Source organism: Amphiura filiformis, chromosome 16 (assembly GCF_039555335.1).
Source record: "Amphiura filiformis chromosome 16, Afil_fr2py, whole genome shotgun sequence".
NCBI lineage: Eukaryota > Metazoa > Echinodermata > Ophiuroidea > Amphilepidida > Amphiuridae > Amphiura > Amphiura filiformis.
Genome location: NC_092643.1, coordinates 60,687,562 through 60,715,014, shown reverse-complemented (window position 1 = coordinate 60,715,014; position 27,453 = coordinate 60,687,562). Strand labels below are relative to the sequence as shown.

Here is a 27,453-nt window from a genome sequence, read left to right as displayed (position 1 = left end):
AATCTACACCCCCTGTGTGGAAGATTAAGGTCATGTCTTCCATAGGGAGTGTATGCATTTCAACTAGCATACCCCATTTTCCTATGTTTGTACATTTTCAACAGAGGGGAAAATAGGGCATATCATGGGTCTGATGAAATGTGTTTTTATGGCTGCATAAATTCAATGTGCCTTTTATGCATAAGGCTACTTTTTGTACAAACCTTCATTTAGCCGTGCCTTCCAAAATGCCATGCCAAAATATGTAATATTATTTCATTTTACCTTACATCAAAGGTAGGCTATATTGATTTCTATGTGACAGTCACATTCCCCATTACCATTAAATACATGCATGAGGATATAGTATATATGATGTCCATGCTCTCCATTTACTGTTTTTGAAAATCTTGTTTTTTTGTTGCACCCAATATTTCTCGAGTTGCACTGAAGCAAGGATTCAACCAATCACAATGACCGTATTTGACCTAATTAGTACCCCGGCCGCTAAAGTCAAGGGGCGCTTCTTAAAATTTACAAATGGGAATTACGGTATAAACATTTAAAATGCATGATATCTAAAATCAAAATCATCATAATCCTGAACTTTTTTAGAAGGTCATTTTATTCAGACATTTGCTTGAATTTAGTTGTACAAGTACATTGAAAAGTCAGGGGGCACTAATTAGGTCTAACACAGTCATGAACCTTTCTATAGGCATCATTTTGTACTACTGTATAAGTGGTCATTTTCGCGAATTTCACAAATAGAGATTATTTCACAAATTTAACAACACGCAAAATTTAAATTTTGTCATATGATCACATTGGAAAGGCATGAACTTCACAAAAATATGAACACGCACAAAAGTGGTTGTTGGAAACCGCGAAAATATCTGTACGCAAAAATAACCACTTTCCAGTACTTTCTTCAAATTTCCAGTTTGGATATCCTAGACGATCCACACATTGAACATTGATAATGATTTGGAGATGAAATTGGTTCCGCCACCTTGCATATAAACAAATCGGAGGGTGTTAAGAACCACTGACCCATGCTTACAAGCATTTTTTACTCCTACAAATGTGTAGGTATTAAAAACACGCTCTATGTGAAAATCCATCTTCCGACGATATAATTTGTTTCCATGATAAAAATTCAACTTGTTATTAATCTACACTTGATCCTGTTTAACCCCCTGAGCACTATCTGCCGATCTAACATTACCTCTGATTGGTCAATTACATGATATCTTCACTTAACTCACCAATCAGAATGGAGCTTTGCAAATAATTCACCCCATTTTTTTGCGTGGTGAAATTATTCTAACAATGTTGCTGATTGGGCCAATTGATAATGAAAACTTCTTTTTGGCCAATCGGCAGGTAGTTCTCATGGGGTTAAATAATTTTTAAAAATGTCATCTCGTCTGCTGCTTCACTAATCAAAATTGCACCATATAGTGGAAATCCCCTGCAAATGTCAACTTCATGGCTGTTACAGAGACTGTTGATTAGGCTGATCATCTTCCATTTTATATATCAAAATATCACAAATTGTCCATGTTGATTCTGTTACAGAGATGGATGGTTGCCTAGCTACAGGAGGTTGGGTAGTAGTAATCCCATCATGCAAAGAGACCCATCCTTGTGACCTTTGCACTCAAGAAAGTATGGATGACAAAGACAACAGGTTTAGGACAACCATGCATGTCAAGCTCCTGGAAATAAAAAACAAAACATAAAAATGTTAGAAATATTTTATAATAACAACAAACTCTGGCATAACAAGAAATACACTACCAGATTTCTTTTGCTGCCAACCCCAGAGGTACTAGGTACACCACTGCCCAGCTAATTGCAGTTCTGCGACCAATCTTGTACCAGTGTGTGTATGTATACTATGTATGTGTGATTCTGATGTGTGTACTCTACAGTGTCTACCTACACAGGTACTTTAGAGTACCCACCTTGGTTGCCAGCAATAGGAATTTGGTGGTGTACATGGCTAAATATGGATATCACAAAGGTGAAATTCAAAGTTTAGATCATCTGAAAATAGGAGTTGTTACTCTTGAGTTTCACGCTAGTGGGTGATCGTCAGACCCTGACGTCAGACGACATGATGGAGAAAATTTGGCTGGACCACCATCCCCACTACCAAAATCAAACAGTATATATTTTCTAACGGTGTCCCAGCTAATTTGGTCTACCTATACATGTATATCACACAGGGGCATAGCCAGGCGGAGCCGGGGGGACTGAAAATTTTCAGGGATAAATTGAAGATGGTAAAGAGTAAAGTGTCCTTAAAATGACTAAAAATTGGTACAAAAAATTGACAAATGGAGACGAAAATTTGACTTTGCTCCTCACACTAAAATTCTGGCTACGCTACTGATATCACAGTCTGTTTCAAAAAGAGTAGGGTGTACCCAAATTCATCAAAAGGTAAGTACAGACAAAGTGATCCGATACTTATATTCACCATAAAACAATGCCACTCGGTAATTTGTACAGGATCATATAAATGCTTGTAGTAAATAGAGGGTATTTGATTCTACTTACGAATTCTCCTTCTCCGGCACCAAAGTCAAGCCACAAGAGTCGTTTACTGTCATCGGATGAGTACCTGAGCTTCTCGTATGGATAGTACCACTGGACGTCGCCTTTATTGCTCTCGTTGCCTCCTCCATCACTGTGATTGGCTGAATTGGTTAGGGTGAATCCATTCTCGTAATGGATGGTCAATCTGGTTTCTTTACCTTGCCATGTGACAGCTGTGGACGAGAAAAAAAAGAGTTGAAAAATAAGTATATAAAGAGCACTTTTTAAAGAAAAATGTCAGCTTGGACATGACATGGTCATTTATCTTACGTTGAGGCCTACATGTACCTTAATATGTTTCCAATTAATTATGAGTTGTACTGCTCCTGCAGTTTTGATATGAGAATCAAAAATATGCATATAGACGAATCCAAGAGCCAAGTCATGGTCAGGATTTGGTCGGCCATTATTGGGTCCCCGCAACACCAAACTGGTGTTGTGACTGCCCAATTGGGTGGATTAAAGCCGCTTAAAAATCGATGTTAGATTCTATTGTGCTGTAAACTGTCATCATTCTTTTGTCTACGTGTAACACAGGTGATAGAATGCAGTTTAAAACCCCACTCCAAGGCCGCATCATTTCACATTTTAGGCGAGATGGAGCCAACGGGGACCCAGCTATGGCTGCCATTGAGGTGTAGGAATGCGTGAAATTGGATTCGTCTATAGCAATGCCCCATAGCAGAGTATGGTTAGGTTACCACTTTTACAACATTTTTGTTCACACCAGCTAAACGAAACATAACTAGGGCATTAAATTTTACTGGGGTAATGAGAAAATATTTTATGAGCTCCTGCTGATACCAAAAATCTCAGTTTTGATGAGGAAAATGGGGGATGAGGCTGTTGATCTGTCATATACCTTTAAAAGGTGGATGATGGTGTTTCTATGTTACATGGAGGCCTTTATCCAAAACAATCTGGTTCCGAGTTTTGTGTAAATTGCTCCAGCAATTTTATTTACCATGCTTGAAGTTGAGATCTTATGACATCCATTTCATAACTGCATCTTGACTTCCTTAGAGATTTATTTATTAACCCATAAATTAGCTCAGTATTTATAACCTGCCTTGTTGAATTATAGATAACACCAGCATTAACATTCACTTCAGAATCAATTTGGAGCATAAATTCAAGCCATTGATCACCTAAAGAGTTGGAGTATAATAATGTGAGAATATACTATGTGTGCTGCTTTGTGTTGGTTGTTATCAACAGTGGGCTATTCCAGTTGAAATCCATCCACCCCAAGATGGAACAGCCAAATCCTGACAAAAGAACCAAAAGTAATGCCATGCCAATTGACCGAATCATTGGGCTATTCCAGTTGAAATCCATCCACCCCAAGATGGAACAGCCAAATCCTGACAAAAGAACCAAAAGTAATGCCATGCCAATTGACCGAATCATTGGGCTATTCCAGTTGAAATCCATCCACCCCAAGATGGAACAGCCAAATCCTGACAAAAGAACCAAAAGTAATGCCATGCCAATTGACCGAATCATTGGGCTATTCCAGTTGAAATCCATCCACCCCAAGATGGAACAGCCAACTCCTGACAAAAGAACCAAAAGTAATGCCATGCCAATTGACCGAATCATTGGGCTATTCCAGTTGAAATCCATCCACCCCAAGATGGAACAGCCAAATCCTGACAAAAGAACCAAAAGTAATGCCATGCCAATTGACCGAATCATTGGGCTATTCCAGTTGAAATTCATACACCCCCTATGGAAGACACAGCTTTTAATTTCTCACACAGGGAGTGTGAATTTCAAATGGGGTTACCTAAATGGATGATTTTATGTGAAATCTACACCCCCTCTTTGAGAGATCAAGGTCATATCTTCTATAGGGGGTGTATGTTTAAACTGGAATAGCTCAATGATTTGGTCAGTATGATATTACTTGTGATAGATCGTTTCATCGCATTGGTTTCTTTTGCCAGGATTTGGCTGTCCCATCATGCGTCCCCTGACATGATGGGGACACTTACCATTGCACTCAATGGTGGAAATGACAAAACATGCTATGAAATAAACACCTCTTGGTGAAACAATAATCCTAAAGTTTGCGATTCTTATCAGGGTAATCAACCTCCAATAGAAAAGACAAATTGGTATTTTCTATGCAGAGAAAATTGACTGGAACTGAAAGGCACTGTACAAACCAACTGAGATTTTGCAAGGGTGTCCACTGTCCCCTTTGATAGATGTGAGATATCACAAGTATGTGCAATAGACGGAACAACTCTGAAGGAGAGAATATTGATGCTTTTATTACATATGTTAGTGCACATCTCATTTTTCGATGGACATACGATTTTCAATACCATATTCACTGTATTAAATTCTGCTCCTTACTTTAGCCACTATGAACATATAATAATATCATTACTAAAAAAAATCACAGGGCAGCCATTGGATGAATATGGTTTTACATGTGTACTCTTCACAGAGGTAAATAAGGAGACAATAATTTACCATGCTGGGACCGCATCTCTGTGGTAAGGCATGGTGTAGATGTCACCAAGCCTGATAAATATTTCAGTGAGATTGGTCTGCTTTGAGGAGAAGGAAAATTAGAAAAGTGTTTTTCAATTTCCTACTCGATTGGTTCCATTTGGGAGCATTGGGCAGATATAAGAAGAAATGGCCCAAAGCTGTCAGAAGTTTATTGTTTGTTTGGTTTCAATCCAATTCACTCACTGCAGGTTTTTGTTTAAATGGATGCTCTATGTTCAGAAAATGAATTTGTGCCTTTTATAAATATTGTCTGTGTACATGTATGTAACTGTTTATTCTTAATTGTTTTCTGTCGTACAGGCAAATGTGGATAGTGGTTTTCCTTAATATTCCTTCCCACAAGGTAATATGCGTATTGCATAACAATAGATACAGCTCGGGGGTTAATTCATCTCCTTTGTTTTTGCAATACCCATATTGTATTATGGGATTAAATTGATTTTCGGACGACAAACCCAGGATCCCCGTATTGCATGGGTATGCATGCACCTCACAATAACTGATCTACTATGATCCTGTGTACATTAGAGAAAAGTTGCAATTTGACTTTGATTTATTTCCTATAGAGGCCGTCAGTCTTTTCCTCAGGATCCGCCATCTTGTGGGTACTGCCGTTCTGCATGTCATGCGTTAGACATTACGCCCCCGAAGTTGCACCCCGTGACGCACCTCTTCAGTCAAGCGTCAATGCGGTGATCTTAGCAACAAGGCACTCCGTGCCCACAAGATGGCGTCGTTGACGTCACAATGACTACCTCTATCGAATTAAGCTCCATGTCTAGTATAAATATTTACAAACGCAAGTGCGATTTCAAAAGATACTTTTGAATGTAATCAAAGTACAACTTTGTGTATTCCCTGAATAAACATTAAACTCAACTTTAATTTCCTGATAAGTACACATTCTTCCACTCAGGTATTCAATTAGATTCATGCACATTTGTTCAAGAATCTTTGCGAGAATCAACTCACAGATTCTCGCCAAAATTTCTAGCCCTGAGTGCGCTACTTACGGCAATTAATCTCTTTGACAAGTACTGCAGCATTGTTAGCTCCCTGTACCATGTTTCTTGTCCACCCTGCAAGATCTCGCCTGGTATCTACTCTAAAGAGATGAGCTTCCACACCATTTCTTGTACCTGTTCTTGTTCCAAAGGTGAGCTCTACTGATTGACGGGGACCAAGACCTTTTGGGTTTCCTGAATATAACAGTCTGAAAGAAAGAAAGGAAAAAGGTGAACATTTTGTTAAGCTTATACTATGCAAAGAACACAGCATGAACACACTGTGAATGGGCTATTCCATTTAAAATCCACACTACCCCTGTGGAAGATTTTGGAAATATCTTCCACAGGGGAGTATGAATATCAAATGGAATGAACACATTAAGCAGCTTCATTTGAAACTTCAGTGGAAGATTCAAGTTGAATCTTTCTCAGAGGGTGTATGAAATTCATATGGAGCTGCTTAATGTATTAATTCTATTTGAAATTCATACTCCCCCTATAGAAGATATTTTCAAAATCTTCCACTGGGTAGTGTGGATTTTTATTGGAATAGCCCAATGCTGTGAGCAATTGAGTTATAGCTCAATCTGTCCCAGCACAAAACTCAATTGTTGTGTTCACATTTAGAGTTACACCCTAGCTCGTAGCTCGCTACTCCTGACTTTTGTCAGGAATAAATCGTCCAACGTATGCCTGGCGGAACTTGCGCTGACCATCATTCATACTGCCACTACTCCTGGAAGTGCCTATCCCTACTCATAGCAACTTGCGCCGACCAAGTTCTGCTGGGCGTACGTCTGACAATGTGAACACAGCTAATATCAGCTTGTTTTTGTGAAAATATTGAGCCACCTGAAAAATTTCCAGGAAAAAAATGTTTCTTGTGATTTCCATATATGCAAAAAAAATCAGGGAACTAATCCTGACTGTTATGGTTTATTCTAGAGTTAAGTTGATTATGGTACTGTGCTTGAATAAAGTTATATACATCCCTAAATGAAGAGTCAAATAAGCAAAATTTGTTTCAGGAAACATTACTAAAACAAGTGGAATATAAACCACTTACAAATATAAACTTCAGCAAGGTATTTTTAACATTATCATCGCATTTGTTTGCGATCTCTTTTCTTCCGGACGCTCTATAAAACTATGAATACAAATTAGTACATTATGTAGTTTATTGACACTATCTATGGTGAGTGTACATAAGTGATCATCTTTGCTGTAACGTGTCGCTACCATGATCAATAAACCAACGGAAGCAGCAGCTCCATATGAGTCACAGAATTCCATTAGATTACTCTCACTTATTACCACCATGACTTCATCTTCATACAAAACCGGTTCATTTAAGTTAATCAGTTTTAAGCATCTGATTGCCCACATGCCAAAGTAAAAAGGCAGTAACTGCTTTGTTAATTAACAGCACATACTGCTTTGTGATTAGTATTGAGTAAAAGGGGCCATCTGCTATATGACTTACTTAGAGAATAAATGAAAGGATTTCTTGTTTTTGCTACCCTCTACCATATGATGGACTACAGGCAGATTCAATAGTGGATGCTGGCGGAAATATATCAGCTGGCCAAAAATGCTTGCCCCTCCAGAGCTCATAATAATTATTGCACAGCCCCTTAATTGTAGATACCCTATTTTCACTACAGAAAACATACCTGGACAGGATATTTGGCAGCTTATTCCATTCATCATAATATCATGCAGATTATTCAACCACTCATTCATTTTTTAATATTATAGCCTCAAGTTATGATGACTTCAGACATCTTAACATAGGCATTCATGTTGCAAAGGATTCTGGGAAGGGTAAGATATCATCTCTGCCTTCTTCTCTTCTTGTAGAAGTTCTGAACCACTCATTATTCAAAACACATTTTTACACGGGGACACCAAGTGCCATTTATTTATTTATTCCTTCATTTAATCAGTCACTCAGTCAGTTAGTTAGCTTCATTGGATGTCAGTGGTTTTTACCCTACTCTTTTCAAAAATGACTGCGATGTAGGCCTATATGTACATGTATAGGTACGGAACAGATGGCTTAATGTCCCCTCCAAAGGACTGAATGCTCTCATGGTTCATGTACCAAAATTAGACATTTTCATGCAACACTAAATATGTGAAATTGTAGCTATGAAGAAAATTAATTAGCCAAATTAAAAACACACATAATTTTTTGAAATTGTTTCAGTGCCCAAACTGCACAAAATTTACCACAAATACAGTACCCAAAAATGAAACCTGATTGCATGAAGCCAAGAAGCCAGTCCCTAACTAAGCAAACACTATGAATACCAAATGTTATTATTGTCTCTTTATTTTGCTAATTTGATTCTGCCACAGTATAAAAGCACACTGAATTCTTTGCTGAATTTATGCACATTATAATGAAACACTACTGTTCAAATGAATGAATGGGTGGGAAGTCCCTTTACAAATACTATGTTCAGGCAATGTGCATGCAATCAAGGTGTACACCATCCATACACAAAAGCTGCTTTCTGTTGTTTCAATGTGTTTCAGACACAGGAACCGTATACATAATAGAAGCAGGTGCTGTATTATACAGTCCCCATAGGCGAGATCCCGGGGATGGGGGGATAAATCTCCCCAATATTTTGCCAGGGGATGGTCCATACAATCACACCCCTCCATGTTGAGGCCTGTATGTGGGTTTCTGACCAAATTAACCTCATATTTGACCATATTAGCCCTCAAAGCCCAATCTTTTTCGCACTACGCACAAATTTATTCCACTTTTCCACGATATTTCATCAGTTTAGTTTCAAAATGGCAAACTTTTTCGCGCGCATCGTACCATAAACTTATTCTGTCGCCAAAAGGTGCCGTATTCACTATATTTCAAGAAATTTTTTCCAACCCCATCCCCCAATGTCAAAAAGAAATCTACACCACTGACGGTTCCTGGTATACACCATGGGCAGTGGCGCTTCCTGGAGCAAGACAAGACTTTCAAAGTATGGGTTTTTGGTGGGAGAAAAATGTAAAAAAAATGGGGGCTTTGGGCGAGATATGGACTTTTGGACCCAATTTATTGGACATTGTGAAATTATGTATCTTTTTTAATCGGTATCATGTACTTGGTGTATTTCTTTTCATATGTTTGCATATTATTGGTTTTAGGTGTTCTATAAATTTCAGGGATTGATTAAGGGATCTGGAATGAGCGTTTTGAGCGTTTCAACGGTATTTTTTGTGGGACATGAGAGCACATCAGACATATCGAATTGCATTCTGAATACGAAGAATGTCTTTCTGATATGAAATCATTTTAATTTTTTGAAATTCACCATATAATACAAATTTTATGACAAATATTTAAAATTTGATATTTTTCACATTTTTGATATATATAACAGTCCTCGAAGTAAATTTTATAAATCTAATGATATATTCTAAAAGTGTATGCAGCTGGGAGGAAAAGCCGACGATCAATTGAAAATTTTGACCTTTCATATTGAAGATATGGATTTTTTTCCCAAAAAGACCTAATTTTTTTTGGTGTTTTTCAAAAAATCCTTATCTTCAATACAAAAGGTCAAAATTTTCAATTGATCGTCGGCTTTTCCTCCCACCTACATACACTTTAAGTATAGATCATCAGATTTATAAAGTTTACTTCGAGTACTGTTAATATCAAAAATATCAATTTTAATCATTTGCCATAAAATGTGTATTACATTGCTAATTTCAAAAATCAAAATTATTTGATATCAGAAGGACATTCTTCAGATTCAAAATGCAATTCGATATGTCTGATGTGTTCTAATGTCCCACAATAAATACTGTCCAAACGTTCATACCCCTTCCCTTAACAATGGGTGAGAACAAGTCAAAAACAGTCCCACAGAAGCTTAGAGTTGAATTGCTAGTAAATTGCTCCAAATGGCTTTGTTATTTTAAAAATAAGTAGGAAAAAGCAGAGCTGAATGAATATTGCCATCCAAGCTGGGAAAAATGGCTTGTGGGTGGAGAAATAACGGGTCTTTGGGCGACATAGCATGAGTTTATTAAAAGTATGGGTCTTGGGTGACAGCGATGCTAAAAAAAGGGGGTCTTTTAACAGCCAAAGATATGTGTCACCTCCAAAATGATAAGTATCTCTAAGGCTCAAAGACTGACTCTGGAGATACAAGTTTTAGAATATTTACAACCATACCTAAATGTTTAAAAGTCCCCAAAAGCAGCCATTTGCACACAATTTTGTTTTTAACACAACGTTGGGAAATGTTATTATTGTTACTATTTCAAGCCTATCTATGGTTGGTAGCAAGCAAGCTATACAATGCTGGAATGTAATATTCATAATACAGACTTTGTTATCTTTGCCCTGACATTAAAGGTACCTTCTAAGATGCACATGGCACTAACTGTATGTAATTGTATAATAACACAAATAACTGAATAATGGGAAAGAATGACAATATTTTAAAATGTAATACCAGAATAAGTCAAGACATAAACAAATCAATAATTGTTGAATAATAAATCAAGACAAACAAATAATCAGTACTTGCAGTGACAGCACCAGGATTTTTTTTTTTTGGGGGGGGCAAAGTGAATTTCAGGGGGGGCAAAATTGGCACAAAATTGCAGCAAAAAGTGGAAATTTATGTGATTTTGGGGGTTTTGCCTCAAAAGTGGGGGTGACAAGAAAAATGCACCCCCCACCGTAGCGCCGCCACTGAGTACTTGAACTGCTTTACAATAACGGTGTGCGACTGGCTCAACAGCCTCACCTTCCCACTTTACCCCATCACAATGCAGACTTTTGGTATCATATGAAAGCACATATTTTGTGGAATTTTCAGCCTGGAATAAAGCAGTATGAACAATAACATTCTAGCTTGGTGGTGACCACCCCCAAAAAGTCATATCATGTTCTAGTGGCCACTAGGATATACATTTTTGCTTCTAGAATTGAAATTGCTCTAGCAATTGAACTCAAAATTTGGAATAAGAATGTTTGGGTGATCGGCCTCAATGTGATGTAGAAAATTGGACTGCAATCACAGATCCTGGAAAGTTCTGTGCTGCAATCGACCACTCACCTCATCTTCAAGGACAAAATGACATGGCATATGTTTGCCATTTCTATCCATCATCAGGAATATTATCAGCTTTACCTGTGTTTGTGTTAATTTGAAAAGACGTCGATTGGGGACACACAGAAAAACCCCTTCATATTAGTGGACACATAGGAAATGCTATTGTCCACAGTTACTGGATGATGTTGATAGATCATAAAATCATACAAACCCACAATGAACAATATCCGCAGTTGGTAGTTTGGTGAGTAGCTTTGAGGGAAATATGAGTACTTGGTATTAAGGCCAATAAAGTGTGTCTGCCAGTCATCTCTGCTTACACATTTTCTTTCAACAACAAAAACCACTACCCATATTGTGTGACTTGAATGCATTTTTCAACAATTTTTCAAAATGCACCAAAAATGGAAAAATTTCAAACCATAAATATTTATTCCCTCCTAAAAACTAAAGTGGGTTTTCTTTGCCGAATTCTGCTGACTTCAAAAGGATGTCTTACTATTTTTATCGGTTACCCCAAATACATATTTTTATACTACCGCTATTTTTCTGGAATAAAAGCCGCAGCTTATACAATAAACCTTTGCCACGCAAGATAAGTGAACCTAAGTTTCCCTTGAACACAGCCCAGGCATTGATCACCATCATTCATCATCTACAAACACCTGACAAATACATTAAAAATAAATGATGACTCCCATCTACCAGACACATATCTATACTGTAGCAGAACAATGTTATTTTTAAAGGTAACATTGTTTGAACCATGGACTGTAGCTCCATGTTTGAACACATATCTATATAGTGTAGTTATTTTTGAAGGTAAGATTTTGTGTGGGGGGTGTGTGTGAGAATTGTAAAATTCCCACTGTTGGGCCATCATTATAAACCTTATATAATTGCTGCAAATTAGTTTAGAACTTGGAACCTCAAAATAAATTGCTTTATAATTGACATAGCATATTTTCATTCCAATAAGCGCCCTGGGCGCTTAACAATTCTTGATGTATACCTTGATTCACTTGTCCTGCGAAGATCACTGTTCAGCAAAGTCCACTGATAATAATAATACTTGTTTAGCAAATTGAAATTACTCTGGGTGGGCACTTATTGGGGCATGGGCGCTTATTGGAATGATATGGTACATGTAGTTCAATGTCTTGGTGATGTTGTGAGCAACAGTGCAGAAACATCTGTCAAAATTTCAAAGCACATTTTGAAGTTCAAAGTTTCTACCGGAGATACACAATGTTTTGAAAATACAAACAAATTACCTTATTAATGCCTTAAAAACACTTTGTCAAAAAGTTATGCATCACGTGTACTGTCTTAGAAACACTTTTTTCCTTGGCTTTTGTTCCAATAGCTGGTGAATGTAGAGTAAATGGGCAGGTACAGGTGGCTATTCACAACACATACTGTAGTAAACCCTGAAAGATTTTATAAAGCTGTCCCTACTGGCAGTACTGTTATAGCATTTGATGAATGTAAAGAAAACCAAACTCCTGGTGTGTTCCAAGCAGCAAATAAATAATGGACATGCAGCTAAATGGTGAACCAGTGGAACAAGTTGACGATTTCACATATTTAGGTGCTACCTGCTCCAACAACAATGACACCTCAAAGGAGATCCGAAGACGGCTTGCAATAGCAAGAAACAAATTCAGTCAAATCCAAAACCTACTCAAAGACCGGTCACTCTCAATCAAAGTCAAAACCAGACTGCTTCAGGCACTCATATTCCCCATTGCAACCTACGGATGTGAAGCCTGGACCCTGAAGAAGGCAGACACCAAAAAGATCTCAGCCTTTGAACTGTGGTGCTACCGTCAGATCTTGCGTGTCACTTGGCAAGACAAACACACCAATGAATGGGTTCTTGCCCAGATCGATCCAAAAGTAAGACTCCTGACAACAGTGAGAAAACACAAGCTACAGTACTTTGGTCACGTAGCAAGAGGCAGTGCAGGAAACCTTGCTAGAACCCTGTTGCAAGGAAAAACACAAGGTAACCGAGGCAGAGGACGTCCACGTACATCATGGGAATCAAACATCAAATCCTGGATGGGGATGACCACATACACTGCACCCAAGCCACACAAGACAGATGCAAATGGAGGCTCATCACAAGACTGGCTGCAACCCACCCCCATGATGAGGATGGTACCTGAGGTGAGGTGAGGTGAGGTTCCGTTTGACCATCTGCTGCAATACATCTCAACAATGAAGTTATAAAATGACATGAACCAAATCATATCCCAAAATACAAGGATTTTGCTTACTTCTAATATTAATTTAATTCTTAATTTTGATGTTTTCAAAAAATGAGACCATTTTAATCTATAATTATCACTTATACATGATGTCTGTGATACATGTGCATTCAAAAATAGTCATTCAGAAACACAAATCTAACACTTTAGTAACAGGATGACATTTATTATGCCACACTTCCCAAATGAAAAGGATTGAACACCTACTCCTTTCTCAAGAATAACTGGTTGATTAAACCTTGTCAAAAATGCTATAAAAACTGTACAAAATTATGCATAGACTTCATCAATACAATATGCCATCAGTCAATACATATTCTCTAAACAAAACCAACCAAGAAAATCAACATTCAATCAATCTAAATTTAAATTCCAAACCGTGCAATAAAGATAACCTATAACGCAAGACTAGTAAGACCACTATCATGTAATTGCTCGTTTATGACCAGAATTATGACTTCAGGTGCTACTTTAATGTCTTGAATCATAATTAGTCTTTGTTGCAGACCCGGTTGCAGACACATGCAAGAGCTTGATAGATGCAGGGGCAGCTCGTTTATGTGGGCAAAGGTGACCAACATAAGCAAGGTCCAAATTTCACAAGTTGGATGGAGGCATGTATAAATATTGATGAAATAAATGGGATGCATAAAGTAAGTAGTTTAAGACTTACAAGTAACAAATGAGGCCATGGCAAGGGTTTAGCTTCAAATTACACTAATATTAAATGATAAAGCTGTTTCGGCAAGATTTTAGGTTGTATGCCAGTAGAAAGTGGAGAGTACAATGTAGGCTTGCCTCTGTCAAACAAGGTCCCTTGTTCAATCCTTAGTTTGGCCACTTACTGGATATTGAGTGGCAAAATATGAAATTGGTTGGTGTATCTTGCATTAAAATTATGATTCTTCTTCATCTTGATACATGACTCAAGTTTGGCTTGTGTGTTGGGAGGTGTCTCTGAGATGAAAGAATTACCAACCACTATACCAAATTGGACCCATCGGTATACCCAAAGACCAATTTTTTGGTTAAATTTAACACAAATTTGCACTGCTTTTACCAAATTTCCAGACATTTTTAGCAAATTTTCAAAAACTGTTGGCTACAATGGGGCAACTTTAGGCTATTTATACAAAAAATAATTCAAAACTTAACCCAATAACATACCAAATTAGGCCTCAACAAAGGTGTCACTAAAATACCAAATGGCCAAATTTAATGTGACCCTTATTTATTGCAATACATCCCCATAAAGTCAATTGTAGTAGGTGCATTATTAATTAACCTCATCATGTGATCAGTTCTTCAAAGTTTACATTGTGCTGCTAAGGCCTAAAAAAATGTTTGATTGGCATAACATAAAAAATAAATTAGGGTCGGTCAGTCGGCAATTTAAAAAAAAATTTTTTTACACACATTTTATGCTGTAAATTGTTGATTTAAGAAATGCTACAGGTGTACAACCGATCCAGTCATTATATTAAACATTGGTAGCGAGCACGGTTGGTGTCAGTCACACAGGCTATATCATAAAAATGACACTGGTGTTATAAAAAATGTTTCTACACACATGATAAAGCTTATAAACTGGTATCTATGGTACTTGTCATAACTGTCACACTATATCTCATTTCCTAATTTTGACCTTTGATCCATTTTCTTCCATTTCTAGGTCCCACATATCCTAATTAGTTCTATTTAAAACTCTCTACACTGCTCAGTGTTCATACAGGCCAGCATGCTTATATAGGCATTTTAGCCTGGCTTGAGCATTTTGTTTGAGCCTGGTCCCATCATGACCCAAGCGTGTCTCCACACGGAGCGACCGTTAAAACAAACAAACAAACAAACCATTACTCTGCAGCAGGCCTGGAAAAAATTGCAATTTGGCAATCTCCTTGCTGGGAAATCTGGTCATTTGGAGGGAACTATTGCTTTTCTGGATAAAGAAATACATAAGAAATAGTGGGAAATCCTGCTAAGTTAGAGGGAATTTATCTCTCTTGCCGGGAAAAACATTTTTTCCAGTCCTGCTCTGCAGACCAAAGACCACAGATGAAGGGTCAGTGTGCGTAGACTGTGCTTCAGACTAATCAAAATTGCTCTTTTAACACTGAAAGCACACAACTGGTATCATTATAGCTGAAATAGATTGGCCAACACTAAATGGCCCATTTAACCTAGCAAAAACAACATATCAGTTTCAATGTGCATTAGCACTTTTTTTGCTCCAACTATCTTTTTGTGATTAAAGCTGTAACTTCTTAAGAAGCATCATGCAAGTTCATACACCCACATATGTGATGCGATCAAGCAAAATTAGTCAAATTGTCAGTTTCTTATAGGATAGTAAAAAGCATTTACAATGCTGGATTTTGCAGAAAACCCCATTGAAATTGAACAACCAGTTTCAAAGATATTGGCAATGAAAGAATCAATATTTCCGAGTTCCGACTGATCTTGCTTGATCGCATCACATATGCATTTTGCACTGTAACCACCAGCAAATGAGAACTTGATACACACACTGTAGTTTTTACTATCCAACATGTTTCAGGTTTTTGTTTTTTTTGTTTTTTGTTTTTTGCCTTACTGGGGACGTGGTTTAGTTTTCACTATAAGAGCTATAGCTATATTTTAAACACTATCTTATGGCATTTTTTTTTTATCTAGAAACACTGTATGGAAAACGTGGTCATCCACAGTTCCTGTGCATCCACTGTTGTACAGAGACTTCTCATGTATGTCCTTGTTTGCCAGTGTTTACTAACATATGCCCCTCTCCATACACACATTCATGTCCACCCATTACAGAATAGTCAACGATATGACTTCATCAATGGCCGATCTTCAGTAGATGTGAATAAATTTGGCATCTTTCTACAAAACATCTTTTTGGTGAATCTCAGTCGATTAGCTACTACCTTACAAAGAAAATTATGAAAGCATGCTAGCTCAATTGATGCATTAGCTCAATCCATAAGATGTTAGGCTCTAATGCATACTCTTGATTCCAGAAAAATATCCTGTCTTGCCAACTCTTAAAGAGACATGATCTGATTTTTCATGCTTTGTTTTCTATCTTAGATTGAGGCCTACCATTGAAACAATATGTTTCTAAATTTTGAGAATTTATTTACATGTATTATAACTTAAAAAACTTTAATACTTATAACTTTAAAAACTTCAACAATGTATATTTTGTCAAGCATTTAAATTATATTGTGTATGTGTTCATTTGTAAGAAGCATATCCTTAACCTAAGGCCCTCCAAAAAGTTGTTGCTTGGTTGTCCTCAGCACCAAATTTGAAAAACAAAAAAAGATTTTACTGTGCAAAAGAATACCTATACCCTAATTTGAAATTGCTGAAGGCAGGCATTTTTTCCTCCAGAATCTTTCCATTTTTAATTGAGGTGTATTGCTGCAGCAGTTTTGATATGAGAAGCAAAAACGTTTATAACAATGCCACATAGGACATTACATACACTTCCGGTGTGGTTACCACAATTCACTACGCTTTTATTCACATCATTTAAACAGAAAATATCTTCACTGGGGTAATGAGAAAAATATGAGCCTTCTTCTGATACAAAAATGTCAGTTTTGATGAAGAAAAATGGGAATGAGGTTGTCGATCTGGTCAACGAACTTTAAATGCCGTAAAACCTCGTCTAGAAGCATATATAGAGCTTTTGATTAAAGCTAAATTAATCCAGGTGCCAATATGGAGTTTGAGCAAATAAACTACAGATAAGAGGATATACAAACAAGTACTATTTTAAGACCAATCTATTGTATTGGCATATTTTCAGCTGTTTTGTATTAGTTTAGCTTTCATCGAAAACACTCTATATGCTTGTAGACGAGGTTTTACGGTATACACATATGCATTGTTTATAGGAATGGGGGAGATCATTCAAACATAACCTACCACTATAGTATTACCTATTTTGATCATGTTTTCATTCAATTAATATAATAGCACCCATCCACACAACATCAGCTAAACATCAAAATTTGCGAAGAAGCCCTACAGCTTGAACACATAATATTAATTATTTGTTAGTGGAGGCTGTGTTATCCATCATCTACCCAACATTATCACCTTCCAATTAGTTGGTAATGGAGCAGGCAAGTCCACACAGAGGGCTGTAGTAACACGGTTCTTGAGCAAAAACTTGGGGAAATCCGTCATGTGAACTGGAATCCCTAAATTATCTAGCAAATTTGTCATTTTTTGCAACTTTGTAGTATTATTGTTAACTTAGAGTTACTTTTTTCCTGTCGGTAAACATACGAAAAAAGCAGAATATCCCAATGTTTACTAAATTAGCCTATTACGATTTTAGTCATTTCTAGATGATATTTGTCTGAAAAGTTCCTGTCTGTTAGCATGTAGCACTTGACATCTACTGACCACTTGGTCTTGTTATGGCCGCACCCATGGGTCATGTGGGTATAAGTGCCTTTTATTAGAAAAGCCTAGGATGACTGCCACTGTGAGATCGATATGTTTTGCAATTCTTGAGTGTTAAGCTTCACCTATGACCTTGGTTTAATTATATTGAATATGGCTAAATTTGGTGCGCCACAAGATGGGTCACAGTAGTAATCTTCCGGTTGTAATTCCAGAGTTGATGTCATCATACATTGCGTATATTATCAGCTTCAATTGTATGGACACACACTCGGGGATTGACTTATGAGACGCAATTCTCGAGTACGCCTACGCCGATCCTCGGGAATTCCACGTCTGAAATCCGTCTGAATACGACTATATTTATTTACATGATCTCCGTACAATCATAAATCTTACATATTTTTAGCCGAGTCCGAAGTCTCTGTTTCTATATCATGCAAAGGATATGTTTGATTGGATCAGGGATGACAATTTGTATGTTTTACTCTTGGTCAGAGCTGGATTTAATTTTTCCTCACCCCACGGTGACATGACATGCCCCCTGGCTCTTCAGATCAAAGTGTTACACCCCTACCCCACTACTGTAGTTCTTCAAGTTCATTTACGTATCATCATTGACTTTACCTGGACAAATGAGCGAGAAACGTGTGTTAGTTTGCACTTTTAATGCTTATGGGCAAAATTAGGACATTAGGAGCCTAAAATCGGGCCTAAGGAAGATACATATATTACAACTTATTCCAACTTCCTTCCTTCATTCTTTTTTTATTATTATTTAAAAAAATATTGTTCTTCCACTCAAAATGTGTTTAGCCACTCCCCTGCATTATTTACCTATATGCAGTGTTCGAAATAAGCACTTATCCTCTTGTCCTCTTGTCCAAAAATCACTGGGGACAACCATATTGAGATATGTATTTATCCTCTGGACAACCACTATATTTTACCTCTTAAAATATGACACATTTTGGGGATAACCAAAATGTTTTGAGGACAAGCAGAATTTATACTTTAGTTATCCTCGGGACAACCTCCATAATTTCCTTATTGCGGACACTGCCTATATGTCAATTCAATTCAGTTGAAATGTTTAAGCTTACAATATTATACTGCTTATGACTTTTAAGTCCATCATGTTGAAGTGTTTGATTTGATTAGAGATTGATTGGTCATGGTAAATTCCTGAATCCAATTAAATTGTAATAAACTGCCAGTGTGTTATAATAAATAATGCAAATGACACCGAATGCTAACGCTTTTTATAGATTCAACATACTTTGAACATATAAATAAGCAGTGATCTATAGTGCGCTACGCAGAGACATAAATCAACAGCTTCTGCACCCTTTACTTAACATTTATAGTAGATGAGAAGAGTTTCTTGAAATTGTGAAATGCTTGAAGTTTATTTAAAATATGCTTTTTGTTTGAAGCAAATTGGGCATACTTTTCATAAGGCCAATTATTTTTAATTCCCGACTTGGTATTTTTATGGTATTTTGAGGGGGAAAAAAATCAGATTTTCGCTGATTTTTCCGGAAAAAATGATTTTTTTTTATTTCAATTTTTTTCAAATTGCGCAATTTTACAAATGTGCGCGCCAAGCTTTGAGACAAACCCTTTTTTTGGCCTAATACACATATTTTTAATTTTGTGTTTTATTATTTTACAAACAATCAATGTATGACTGAAAATGAAATACCTAACCCATTAGCAACTTTGGCAAAAAAGAAGAAGATTGGTGCAGTTCTTTTACAGATGGTAAAATAATGAAGCCCAGCTTTAATCAGACTCCGAAGTGCTGCTACAACCAAGTGCAATGTGACCCAAGTGTACACAGTACGAAACATCCTTCCACATTAGCAACAACAGTACATGCTTAACATGTCTTACTGGTGGAATACATGTATATACTAAAACAGAATGTTCAGTATTAAATTTTTAAACACACGACTGTCTTCCCGACTGCTAAGAATAATTGGTACAATTCATATTTTTATCAGAGCGTGTGATGATGAGAATTGTCATAATGAATTCAACTTCAAACATTGTCAAATGTCATTTTCAATGTTTGAACTGTGAAATATGATTTAATTTACAATACAGGCACATGTGGATACCGCATTACTGTGCATTGGGTGAGGTAGATTGTGCCTTCAATAGCTGCCTTTTGTTCATCACTCTATCAGTGGTTTAAGAATAGTGGCTCTTACTTGAGGGTAAAGTTAGGTACATGTATACAGTATACACCACTCGGGATAATAATATTAATTAGTCCAATATTGAAATTAAAAGGGCATTTCGTGATCCACAGCCTCATCCCCCACTTGTCTAAAAAAAAGTTGAGATTTTTATATCACTGGAAACCTCTGGCTACATAATGTTTATGTACAAAATATTTCTTGCAGATTAATTAGTTTAGCAAAGATATCGTGAAATTTGAATTTCGTTCTGGTGCACCAGAACGAAATTACAACGTATTGTCTATGGAGCAGTGTAATACACATAATCATGCATAACTCATAAACGCAATATCGGAATCAACTGAAATTTTGGGAATATGCTTTTTTAAATGGATATGTACTGAAAAATGTCATAAAAAGAGGATGCTAGGATCACGAAATACTCCTTTAATTGTCAACCATAATTGGTAGCAGGTGATGGGAAGGGTTAATGGAAGTCTCACTAACATTTCAATCTAATTTGGCTGATTTATATGTACATATGAAATTCCGAAATACATTATTCAATATGACATCAGGCAGCTATTGGCACTTAAAAACTTCTTACATAAGGACAATGATCTGATCTGTCCACCCAGCTGCCAACCTTATAATGACCTTATCTACACATGCTGCAATGATACCCACTCTAAAGGGAGTCAGAGATAAAAAGATGCTACTGTCTCAGTGTGAGATTAAATCAGCTGCTGCCTGTGTTTATATCTACTGAAGATCACATGTACGGATGAAGTCACTGGCATGACCTTCTCAATGGGAAGTGCGAGATGAATTGTGTGTGTGTGCTACATTCATAAATCAGATTATCTGCGTATGTCTACTGAAGATCACATTAATGAAGTCACTGGCACATACCTGACATTCATACCAAACATGATTTACTTAGTTCTCTGTTTATGATGTATGATTGATCAAATTAACAGCTTATATTTATGTCTACTGAAGATTGAAGTCACCGCCACATACCTAACATGACTCGCTAATACTCTGATAATATGTTGCTTTGTTTTGATACATTGGTTGATCAAATTGCAGGCATGAACACTAGTCTTGAAAAATTAACAGTGATAACCATGTTTTTTACCATTTTCTGTGAATTTGATTCAGAAATAGGCTGAAAAATACTGAAAGCAATAATAAAAAATGCTGATATCAGCTTAAATGCTAAAAATTTTCATGCCTGTAATTAACTGCTCATGTTTACATCTACTGAAGATTGCACCAATGAATGAAGTCACCCTGCACAAACCTAACATTAATACCTAACACGATTTGCTTACTCTGATAATAATGTTGCTATGTTTTGAAACATGGTTTGATCAAATTAACTGCTTCTGTTTACATCTACTAAAGATTGCACCCAGGCCCGTACGTAAACAAAAAGTCCCAAAATTGCAGAATTTGCAAGCGTAGCGAGCCAAAAAATCAGGTTTTTTACGCCTTTTTGGTCAAAAAAGGTCCAAATTTGGGGAAGAAAGTCCACTTTTCACAAAATTGCCCCCCCCTTGCAAAAAGTCCACTTTTTCAAAATCAGCACCCCAAAAAATCCTGCAATGACGGGCCTGATTGCACCAATGAATGAAATCACTGGCACATACATTACATTACCTATGCTTTGGGTACATGATTGATCAAATTAACTGCTCATGTTTATATCTACTGAAGATAAGGCCCATGAACATGATGAATTAAGTCACTGGCACATTACATCTACTGAAGAAGTCATCAGCACATTGAATGAAGTCCCATCACATGCCAAACATGATTTGCTACTCTGTAATAATTATGTTGTTACATGTATGTTATGATACAATGGTTTATCAAATTAACGGCTCATGTTTATGTCTACGGGAGATCGCAACCAATTAATGCAGTCACCTGCCCACACCTGACATTCAACAAACATGATTTGCTACTCACTAATATACTGATATCATGTTATGATACACTCACTGATCAAATTAACTGCTCATGTTTACGTAGACCTACTGAAGATCGCAACCAGTGAATGAAGTCACCGGCACATACCTGACAACATTGATCAAACATGATTTGCTACTCACTAATATACTGATATCATGTTATGATACATTCATTGATCAAATTAACTGCTCATGTTTACGTCTACTGACGATTGCACATATGAAGTCACTGACATTAATACCAAACATGATTTGCTATACTCACTAATATACAGATGTTATGTTATGATACATTCGCTGATCAAATCAATTTCTCATGTTTACATCTACTGAAGATCATACCCACGAGTCAGAGGCACATACCTGACATTACTATGATTTACTATTCTCTAATAATGATGCTATGACACATGAATTGGTCAAATCAAGTTCTCATGTTTACGTCTACTGAAGATTGCACCCATGAATGAAGTCAGAGGCACATACCTGACATTACTATGATTTACTATTTTCTAATAATGATGCTATGACACATTAATTGATCAAATCAAGTTCTCATGTTTACGTCTACTGAAGATTGCACCCATGAATGAAGTCAGAGGCACATACCTGACATTACTATGATTTACTATTCTCTAATAATGATGCTATTATACATGAATTGGTCAAATCAAATTCTCATGTTTACATCTACTGAAGATCACACCCATGAATGAAGTCAGAGGCACATACCTGACATTACTATGATTTACTATTCTCTAATAATGATGCTATTATACATGAATTGGTCAAATCAAATTCTCATGTTTACATCTACTGAAGATTGCACCCACGGATGAAGTCAGAGGCACATACCTGACATTTCTATGATTTACTATTCTCTAATAATGATGCTATGCTATGATACATATTACGTTCAAATCAATTTCTCATTTTTACGTCTACTGAAGATTGCACCAATGAATGAAGTCACTGGCATATACATGCTGAACATACATGTATCATATCCCTTGAAAGTGTGCGGGAGAGATACTGATGCTTCTCCATGATATATTGATGTTCAAATCAAATACAATGTTTGTATGTATGAAGATCTGATCTTTGTATAATATAAAATCAGTCACTGATATGCCTGACATAATATCAAGTACACATGTTTATAACAGATGAAGATCTGGCTAGTGGATGAAGTCACTGACATATATTGGCTGTATTTCAGACACAATAATTATATGCTTCACTCTCCAAGGGGTGCATAGATGAATATTATTGATGCTACACCATGGTGCATATTAACAAGACATGTTTACCATGTAATAAATGTCAAACCAGTGGATGAAGTTACTGGCATACATATTACCCTCTCAATGTGGGGGGCACATATAATTGATATTAGTTTGTGGGGGTGTATGGATTTCAATTGGAATAGCCCGATGGGAATGTGAGAGATAATTGATGTTAGTAAGTACACAGATTGATTACATCAACTTTTCATGTTTATGTCTACTGAAGACCATACCAATGGACGAAGTCACTGGCTTACATGTCATGCTATCTTCTGGAGAAAAAGATGAATAATATTGAAACTATGCAGTGACATATTCATTACACATAACCAACTACCAATATTCTTATCTACCGAAGATCGGGCTAATGGATGAAGTCACCAGCATAATCTTTCAGGGTCTGCATCTGTAACTTGTCCAGCTATACATTGCCCAATAACTTTAATTTGCATTTTTATGATATGCAGCTTTTATGGTGCATTGCAGATTAATTATTACCTTGTCGGAAGTTTTTATTGATCAAATAAACCGTGTTTCTCTATAACTGAATATTAAATTACAGTATAGCCTTTTCAATCTGTACTGATTCCCAAAATCCTTTTTGTATATAAAGTGTATTGAGTGACATCAATTTATCTTTAGTGGATAGAAAGTATTTTGTTAGACACAAACATGTAAGATACAGTTTTTTTCACTGCACAAAAAATCCACAAAAGAACCAATTATATACAAGATGAAGTAAAGCATAATTGGCAAGACAGATGTTGACCGTAGCCGATTTTGATTTTCATACTTTTCTGTATATTACACTTGTGAAATTCTTATTAAAACCGCCATTAAAATCAAGTCATATGTTGCTGAGATACGTAGTCATAGTGTTCATTGAATAATGGAAAAACAAAATTAATGCCATACTTGCTTTTGCCGTAGATTGAAATTGATTTCTGCGACATATGACCTATTCTGTTTGGTCACATCACGCATCGTTCACTTCATTTCATACTCCCTATGGAGTAGGTATCGTTTCAGCTCGAGTGAATAAGTTCATTGGAAGGCCAGCGCTTAGATGGACAGATCGCATGTGTAGTAGATGATATCTGATCATATCCACATGTATGCGTAGAAATCAAATAAAGCTTGACATAATTTTTTTGTGGATGAAGATTGAAAAGATGTATGAAACTTCCTGTATGTCATCATGTCACTTTGATATCGCAAAATTAAAGGATGTGTTATATTGACATACACTTTCCCTTACATGTACGTTTTGACATAATTCTGGTAAACCCTGCATACCCTGTATTTTAGGGTTAGGATTACAGTTGGGGTTAGTGTGATGTGCAAGGTATTCCAAAAATAATTTTACATTTAATTGAAAATGTTTTGACCTGATGATGTCAAAAAAGGAAAGTAATGATCTCTCAAATCCAGGCTACTATCTTGTCAATATTAAACTGGCATACATGTACACCTAAGTTACTTCATGTTCTAGAACATATGCAAGTAAGTAATTCAAACTGTGCCACAAATGTGTATATTACAAGCACATGAGGTATGCAATATCCAAATCTAGGTCATGTACAAATCAAAGGGGTGGCAGCAAGTTTCTTCCTTAGAAATATGGTACAGTATGCCCCTGGAATGATCATGTCATGTATGTTATGTATTCAGAGGCAATAACAGCAATAAATGTATTATTTACAAGCACTTGAGTCAAAACAGATAGATCAAGAAATTAACTCATTTGCTACTGAATGTTTTCTGGACACCCAAGTCACAAGGCCAACCTGATAGTAATCTAAGTATAATAGATACATAATTTTTAAAAGAAATTAGACCAAAGTTATCAAAGCCATATTGTAACATTTCTATAAGAAGTAGATTCATATCTCTTCTCCTCAAAAGTTTTCACTGCCAGATATGTCCCCTTTGAATCTTGGGCCAAACAAAATCCCTATTTAATTCTATCGTTCATTTTGCCAATGCATGTTACTCCATCGATCATGCTCAGGTCAGCCCTTTTGATGTGTTATGACCATCCTATACGTCATGTGCGTATACAGTGACATGAACATCGTATACGCACTTGACTAAAATGTGAATGAAATGTCAGGACACTTCATTTCATTCAAAATTGTTGATTCGGACACAAATACAACACCTAAAGCCTTGATTTGTGTAGGGTATGTTAGTTCATTGAAGTACATTATAATCATGTAAAAATCAGAATTGTGAAAAATATTGAAAGCAACCTTCTCATCAAATATTACAATATGTCTTTAAAGGAAGCATAATTCAATTTAAATGATTGAAAGATATGCCCTTTTAGCAATGAAAGGACCAAGCACTTGTCTTTTGTTTACATCTACTGAAGATCAGCGCGGTGGATGAAGTCATATTACGAGCTACTCTAGCCACGCTGCTGCTGGTACTTTAGTAAATGAATACAAGCGCATGCATGTGTGTGCATTCGTGTAGGGTGATATGTGTGTGTTTGTGAGCGTGTTTATGCTTCACTGTCTGTTGTATAAACAAACATCTTATTTTGCGGATGGATGGACCGGGACATGACCTTCATGTCATGCACGAGTTCCACACATCCTACAATGTGTGTAAATTTAGCCACCCTTCAATACTATAGCAGACTATATTTGCAGAGGTTTATTTTCACACAAAAATTTTTTGTGGTGTCTGAAATTTGTGAGTTGTTCCAATATGGAGCCTGTTATATTGACGGCAAATACCTTCACATGTTTTATATAATAATGCTTAGCCTCTACTTTGTAAAGAGCACAAAAATGAAAATTTATTGAAAATGTTTATCCCTGCTGTATCATTCTAAACAAATTTCATATTTGTGTGTGTGCGCATTTTACAAACTGAGATTCTACCATGCTAAGTATTTCTTCTCAAATCTACCAGAGACAAAATACTACAATTGAAGTACAATATATGTGAGTCAAAGCTTTTGTGAAAACCAGTATCTAAGAAATATGTAAGAAAATTAAATATCGTGAAAATTCTGCACATAGGAACAGTAGCATTTACTTTACATGTCGCTTTGCTTATGAATAAAGCATGCGCTCATATTATATAAGAAATGCAATGCATATTTGATGTCATTATTGACACAATTGTGTTATATGAGTGCTTGCTACTATTCCAAGGAAAATTACTTGACACAAAAATAGCTCGCTGCTCTGTAACACAATCTATTTCACCTATAAATACACCACGTTAGCTGGAGGCTCCAGCACGTTGTAGTAGTTTACGTAGTATATTGAACACATATGTGTTGGTAAAATTGTACCTCGATTCAACAGATATTGAACACCCTTCTTTGATTCAGCTTATATATTGAGTACATGGGGCAATAGTGTTCCACAATTCAACAAAATTATGTCAGTTCAAGGATTTCCCATGTTAATTTTGAGTAGCCCTACTACTATTTGGCCTTTTAAACACACTATACCCGAGAACAGCTAAAACCCAGTGATCGCTCCACCCTGGGGGAGCGGTCTCTGGGTTTAGCAGTTCTCTGGATATAGCCAGGGTCTATAGTTTTGGATCGCCACAGTCTAAAGGCCCTATAGTAGGGCTAATTTTGAGCAAGATGAGAGGCAACGAAGTGTCCTCACTAATATATTACTGATCACAAATGTATGTAAAATGCATGTCACAATTAAAGGGGACATGATCCAATCTTTTCTGTTTTTTATTTTACATTGAGGCCTGATGCATTGGAATAATATGTTGCCAAATTTTGAGTTGTATTGCTCCAGCAGTTTTAAAAGCAAAAACATGTATTTAAGAATAGGATAGTACATACATTTGTACACTTGTGGTACACCTAAACCATGTTTTTGTTCACACCATCTAAACGATGCATATACTCAGGTGTTAAATTTTACTAGGGTTAATGAGAAAAAAAATGCCTTTCTTCTGATACCAAAATCTCAGTTTTTGATGTAAAAATGGGGAATAAGCCTGTTGATTGGGTCACACCTCTTTGTGAAGTCAATAAAATAGGTTTAATATTTTGTGTACAATTCTTAAGTTCAGAACTGTAGGGGAAAAACATGAGCAAACAAACAACAAAATCTA

General features: G+C 36.5%; 1 protein-coding gene across 1 annotated transcript in view; it reads right to left on the bottom strand.

Moving 5' to 3' along the window:
* Nucleotides 1-637: 637 nt before the first annotated feature.
* LOC140136296 (beta-1-syntrophin-like) overlaps nucleotides 638-27,453 on the bottom strand; it is an 83,142-nt gene continuing 56,326 nt past the window's right edge. The window contains 3 exon segments of the mRNA XM_072158022.1: nucleotides 638-1,700; nucleotides 2,548-2,759; nucleotides 6,126-6,325. Of these exon segments, the coding sequence (XP_072014123.1) occupies nucleotides 1,608-1,700; nucleotides 2,548-2,759; nucleotides 6,126-6,325 (505 nt within the window). The 3' untranslated portion in view covers nucleotides 638-1,607.